Genomic DNA, 6,093 nt, shown 5'->3' with positions numbered 1-6,093 from the left:
GGAAATATAAGGTGTTCCTCTCATAAGGAGGATCTCCTAATGTTCCATTCTTTTATTCTTTCCCAAAAAAAAAAAAAAATAAAAAAAAAAATAAAAAAAAAAAACCAAACATATTCACTTGTACAAAGTCTACAAACTTGTGTTGTTAGTTTCTACTACAAACTTTTTATAATTCCCCCAACTTTTTGGTAAAGGTGTTGCGTTACTTGCATATAGAGAAGATACTTTGTCGATTCAAAATTGCATACCCATGAAAATTCAAACTTATCAACTTACAAAATTGCACAGTAGTAAAAAGATTGAACATGGTCACCAATTAATTCTTGTAATCGTTACATTATTTTGCTGTGCAACCTTTATTTATAAATTAAGTCTAGAATCCTTGTACATCTGAAATTCTGAATGGGAGTCTTGATCCTGAACTCCTATCTTACAAAAGTCGCTGATTATACTTAAAGCGACTTATAGCTTGGGAGAGATTCGTGGAGTTTCGGTGTCCATCATGACATGGTTACGAGTAATTTCCTCGACTGTTCCACAGCCACTTAACGCCATGGTGAGCTCAAACTCATCACGAAGCATTTGGAGCACTTTTCGCACACCAGCTTCTCCATGAACTGCTAATGAAAAAACTACCGGCCTTCCAATCTGGAAACAAAGTGAGTTTATGAACTTCTGAATATGATGATAACTACTAGTAGGCTTTCTGAGTTATAATACTTAAAGTGCAGATACTAGTTTCACAAGCCTATTTCATTGACAGCATTTTCAATGAAAACTATAGATCCAAGTTATTGGAAACTTGATTACTAAGAATATAACAAACAGTCACTTACAAATACTCCAGAAGCTCCAAGTGCTAATGCTTTGAAAACATCTGTGCCACGACGAACACCACCATCCAAGAAAACAGGAATTCGACGCTCCACAGCTTTCACAATCTGCCATATGCAACAATGGGGAACATATGTAGGTATGCCACAACCACAATATAAAGTACTCTTAAGTATATTTATAATACAAATATGATTCTTTCCTTATTCAGAACTTCACTGATTTTCTGATACATTGATAGACATGATGGTCAGACCGTACTAATGGCCTTATTTTGTAATTAGCGAGTAGATGGTTGCATTGGCTGGTTAGATAGCTGCATTTGACGTTTTGTTCTAGAAATCATTGATTGCATTGGCTGGTTATTTGTATCAGTTATGTATACAAAAGTGTTCGGTATAATTACCTGATAACCTGTAGTTCTGATGTCATTTGAACATGTGAAACGACAAATATACTTAACATTCATTTTTACAACTTTATTAATATTAGAGAGTTAAGCACAACCAGCTTATTGATTCCAATCAATGCTTGTAGGAACGATGATAGATAGCACTAGTGAAAAGTGGCAGATTTTTGGGAGTTAATTAATTTAGTTGGAGAGCTTTGAAGTGGAAAAACATGCCTGCACTTGATTTTAGAAAATCTTCCGTGCAAATCCTCCCCACAAATAAAGAAATAAGAGGGATGCAGAGAAAAATGTGCGTCCGTGCAACAAAAGATCTTAGTCAAGTTAGAAATCCCTTTCCCACCATTAACTGCTTATCGGTTTTTGCCCCTAGGTGTTTATTGGTTAGTGTAGGTTATCAAGAACTTATTACATAACCCAAAAGGAGCTTTTCCAAATCAGAAGCAAAGTGAAAAAAATCCAGATCTAACGATATCCAGATTTATCAAGTGCATGGAGGTTAAGTTTGAATACCTCTTCCAAAGCCATGATGGTTGCAGGCACAAAATCAAGTTGTCGAGCTCCATGGTTGGAGACGATGATTCCTGCTGCACCTGCTTGCACTGCCAGTCTCGCTGCAGACAAGATAATTTACTGACATAAAGGTCTTACAAACACGATATTATAGAAATCATGTCTCCCGTACGAATTATTTACAATTACACTTTACTTACCATCCTCAGCAGTTAGCACTCCTTTCAGCAAGATTGGCAACTTGGTGATGGTCTGAAGCCACTTTACATCCTGCAAAAGGTGTTCACAGGGAAAGATAACACATAAAACAATCTGCACTGCAAAGAGCAAAACAAAAGGGTAAACTATTTTGTTATTTACCTTCCAATTCAATGACCGATCAACTTGATAAGAAAAATATGAGGCTAATCCAGAGTTATCTGTCTGCAAGCTCATTCCAAAAAAAGAATGGGACTGTTATTTTGAATCACTTGAAAGGTTACCAGTAGTCTGCTTTGATGTCTTACTTTCACTCACCCGATCAATCTTACCAAGATCCAGCCCCTCAAAGTTCTTTAATGTCAAGTGTTGTGGGAGAATAAATCTGCAAGGGATGTTAACTGTAAGATCATACTCACATGTTTACTCTTACTATTCATAGAAGTGAACTTAATATAGCATTAACAATTTCTCCTTTCACTGAAGAAAATAAAGCAAAAAGACAGTAGAAATTATGTAATTACCTGTTCTTGATATCTGCTTCCCTTCTACCTATCCTAGGTGTATCAACTGTGAGAACAATAGCATTAAAACCAGCCTTCTCAGCTCGTATAACCAGCTGTGCGACAACACTCCTGTCTTTCATTACCTTGATTAATTGGATACACACAATCATCATGAGCCTGACCACTGTTTTGGAAAAATCTTAAAGACGACAAATTTTACATACAGACTCAGAAATTAAGATTTTAAGCTATTTGCATTTTTGCACTAATAATATTCATCACCATGAACCCAAAGTTGGAGATACAAGTTTGTATCAATGTTATGTTGCGATTTATACAAAATAATACAAGATATTAGTCATATTACATCAGGGCTAGCAGCTGAAAAAGAGAAGGATTTTGATAACATACTGATATACGTCCAGATTGTCACAATGTACATGATGAAAAGAATATTAAGATTATGAATCCTTGGCAAAAACTTACAACTTAAGAGGACTTAAAATCCGGAAATTCAGAAAACAGGTTTTTGATACTTAATAAGCATATATGATTTGGAGAATACACATTATTAAGGAAAATTATTTGACAGGAGATTAATGTAAGATTGAGGAAAAAAATGCTGGAGTTACTAAATTACAATTTCTTTTGTACTTATACTCACATAAAGCTGGAAAAATCGAATTCCAGGTCCAGTTGAGGCAACTTCTTCAACACTAGATGTGGCCAGTGTAGACAATGCCTGGATCAAATAATCACACATGCAAATCAAAGAATGAAAAATTCGATACTTAAGGTTAGAAAAAGAGGAAAAATAGGAAGGGAAAGAAATGTGAGTCAAAACCATAATTGTGCCAGCAGCAGATGCTGCCCTCGCTGTTGCAAACTCTCCTACAGGAAAATGATCACTTCAAAAAAGGAGGTTTTTCCAGTTTCTCAATTCAGCATATAGTATCTATACAGCAAGCTTAGACAAAGAAATTAAACACTCCACTATTCAGGAGGAAATGAGAAAATGAATGTCATAGTAGAAACAATAATAGCATGGTGAGGATGCCCTGGGGAGTGTCAGATATATGCACCTTATGCATGTACATGCCACATTATATACTTTAAAAGCAGGAACTAATATAAAATGTGGCTCATGAGACTGTGAGACTAGAGTATTGAAGAGTGTCAGACTGTGAATACTATTAATTAAAGTATCATCTTCAAAATCATATTCATATATGATAGAGCATCTAGTTTAGAGCATTTGATTCAAAGCATTGATCCAATACTGCTTTTAAATTAAAATAAAATATCAAGTTACAGGACAGTAGGTGTCTGCTGGCCTTGTGTTAATTTTGACCAGCTATCCTGAAAACAAGAGTAGCAGTAACTATACCAAATTGCATATTGAGGATACTTTTAGAATGACTTGCATTAGTTTTTTGTATATGAGCATCAATAAACCAAAACACAGATTGACATATGACATATCAAAGTAGAATACTTGAACGTTCAGATGAACATCAAGGACTTGAATTTTTACCTTCGGGGTGAGCCATTTTTTGCATAGCTGAAGGAGCAATCATGATTGGCATGGGAATCTTGAAACCCAAGACAGTTGTCGTAATGTCTATATGACTTACATCAATGAGGATGCGGGGCCGGAACCTGAATTTCATTGGGAGTAATCGATAAGTAAATTGCAATAGTCAGCCAAAGATATATCCTATACGGCTGTTTAACAATAATGATTTGCTAATGATTCTAATATATCCTTGCACATGAAAGCTGCAAGTTATAGTTGCAAATGGCATAAAAAGTATACTTGAAAATTGAAACTGGTCAAATGACAAAGGATACGGAAACATTCAAGTGACCTTAAAGGTTACAACACCACATGAAAGAGAAACACATACAAAATCCTCGAAAATGCATTTCTGTTCTCTTCTAGAGTCCATTCATCTTCAGCACCTGATGCATAATAATCATATATCATCTTCGGCAGTCTCTCTTTTGCCAGCTTATCATATTCAGAAACATTTGTTATCTCCATCATGCTGTTAACGACAGGCCAGCAATAGATTCAGTTGTATGATTTCCACTGTAAACATCAAAGCACTAAAGCATAAAATTAGCAGCAGTTTTTTCAAGTTTATAATTGGCAATACAAATCAAAAATGTATTAGCAGCAGTGTTTTCAAGTTTATAATTGACGATCAAAGAGTTACTCCATCCAAGAAATGACTCGCCTAAATATAAAGTACCAACCTTTGGTGTAAGAGGTCTAGATAGAATTTCTGTTCCGAAAAGCAGATTGATCCTATGACTTTCTACGACGGATAGACTACAGATCAGACCAAAGAAATATCTATTGTAAGTGCTATTGATCTCTGCTTATTGTGTGTGTCAGTGAACCAAAAAGCCACCAATATCTATTTTTCAATTCTTAGCTCTAAATACTTGAAATAGTTTAGTACTAAGAAGCGGAAGGTGCTTATAGCAGCTTATGCAGCAGTTGTGTAGAGTGTAATTTGTAATTGGTTTGCTAGTTTGTAAAGACTTTCTTCCGCCACAATTAAGTTTTTTGGGGATACTTTAAAGGTGTGTCCCTTCACATCAGAATGTAAACTTTTCTTAAGAATTACTTTGCTTACTTTACACGATGAAATGTTCATCAATACACACAGAGTCACAAAGAGATCACTCACGATTGCCATAAACAACAATATTTCCAACAGTGCTCAACAATACTGCTTGTTTTATTGGTTCATGATATGATAATTAGTATATACACCCCGTTTTTTTTTTCAATAAGTTTTATTTATGTAAATTAATCTCTTATCCCAAATTTTGTATCATATATAAAGTTTGATTGATCATGAAGCAAAAATCAACTTGATCTAATAATGAAATTTTTACTCAGCTAATTATTATTCTTTAATTAATTTGTAATTATATACCATACAACCTTTAAAAAAATCATCAACGAACTTGAATCATACCACTACGTATAATTTTCTTTTTCTTTCAATTTAATCTACAAAAGATCGAAATTAGTAATGAAGATTGAAGAATCAAAGACGGGCAATAAATCTGCTACCCATTATAGAGAAAATAAAGCAATGAAAGTTAAAATGAAAAACAAAGTTGTGAATCATAAAGAAAAAATCAACAAACAATCAAAAACAAAATAGTTGAAAGAAAGAAACATTATTAGAGAGTTGGTGTGACTAACCTGAAGTAGTGTCCAAGTGAAAATGAGAATGTTTGAACCAAAACTGCAGAAAAATGAGTCGGGGTATCCTCATTATTTTAGTAATAGAGGCGCCATTACAGTGGTACGACGAATTAAATAGAATTGCATCGGGTTCATAACAAGTTTGACTTGGTTAATTTCGGGTTGAATGACTTTGGGTCGGGGTGATTTAGGTTTAGTTAATTTCAATTCGATTCAATATGATCTGAATAAGGTTGATTTAGGGTAGTACTCCGTATTGGGTCAATTCCAATTTAGATCATTTTAGGGTTTGGCTGAATTTGGCTCATGTTATTATCCAAATTCAATCTTCAATTCTATTTTTAACAATGTAACTGTATAATTATTAAGTTATTACTCCCTCCGTTTACTTAAGTGCCTCATTA

At 34.3% G+C, this 6,093-nt stretch overlaps 1 protein-coding gene across 4 annotated transcripts; it reads right to left on the bottom strand.

Moving 5' to 3' along the window:
* Positions 1 to 211: 211 nt before the first annotated feature.
* Positions 212 to 5,830, bottom strand: LOC110728543 (peroxisomal (S)-2-hydroxy-acid oxidase GLO1-like). 4 transcript variants are annotated; one of them, XM_021908185.1, is made up of 12 exons: positions 5,687 to 5,796; positions 4,368 to 4,569; positions 3,995 to 4,119; positions 3,305 to 3,351; positions 3,125 to 3,202; positions 2,479 to 2,603; positions 2,273 to 2,339; positions 2,117 to 2,179; positions 1,957 to 2,026; positions 1,757 to 1,857; positions 837 to 941; positions 212 to 648 (listed from the first exon to the last, which is right to left on the bottom strand). In XM_021908185.1, the coding sequence occupies exons 2-12, from the start codon at positions 4,505 to 4,507 to the stop codon at positions 463 to 465; spliced, it is 1,107 nt and encodes a 368-aa protein (XP_021763877.1). In that variant the 5' UTR covers positions 4,508 to 4,569; positions 5,687 to 5,796; the 3' UTR covers positions 212 to 462. The 4 variants fall into 4 exon arrangements, with proteins under 4 accessions (XP_021763877.1, XP_021763875.1, XP_021763873.1 ...); XM_021908183.1 differs by having other exon boundaries at positions 3,125 to 3,351; positions 4,368 to 4,508; positions 5,687 to 5,830; XM_021908181.1 differs by having other exon boundaries at positions 3,125 to 3,351; positions 5,687 to 5,805.
* Positions 5,831 to 6,093: the final 263 nt, after the last annotated feature.

The sequence above is a fragment of the Chenopodium quinoa genome, unplaced genomic scaffold, assembly GCF_001683475.1.
Source record: "Chenopodium quinoa cultivar QQ74 unplaced genomic scaffold, ASM168347v1, whole genome shotgun sequence".
NCBI lineage: Eukaryota > Viridiplantae > Streptophyta > Magnoliopsida > Caryophyllales > Amaranthaceae > Chenopodium > Chenopodium quinoa.
Note: the sequence above shows the minus strand (reverse complement) of the source record. Positions and strands in the feature narration are given on the sequence as shown.

What these genes read in the sequence shown, in the direction of transcription:
- LOC110728543 (XM_021908183.1), bottom strand. Translation starts at nt 4,507, where the DNA reads ATGATGGAGATAACAAATGTTTCTGAATATGATAAGCTGGCAAAAGAG. An exon ending in AAAAATGGCTCACCCCGAAG is followed by an intron (nt 3,352 to 3,994) that starts GTAAAAATTCAA and finishes ATTTTCCTGTAG; the next exon opens with GAGAGTTTGCAACAGCGAGG. An exon ending in ATCGGTCATTGAATTGGAAG is followed by an intron (nt 2,027 to 2,116) that starts GTAAATAACAAA and finishes CACCTTTTGCAG; the next exon opens with GATGTAAAGTGGCTTCAGAC.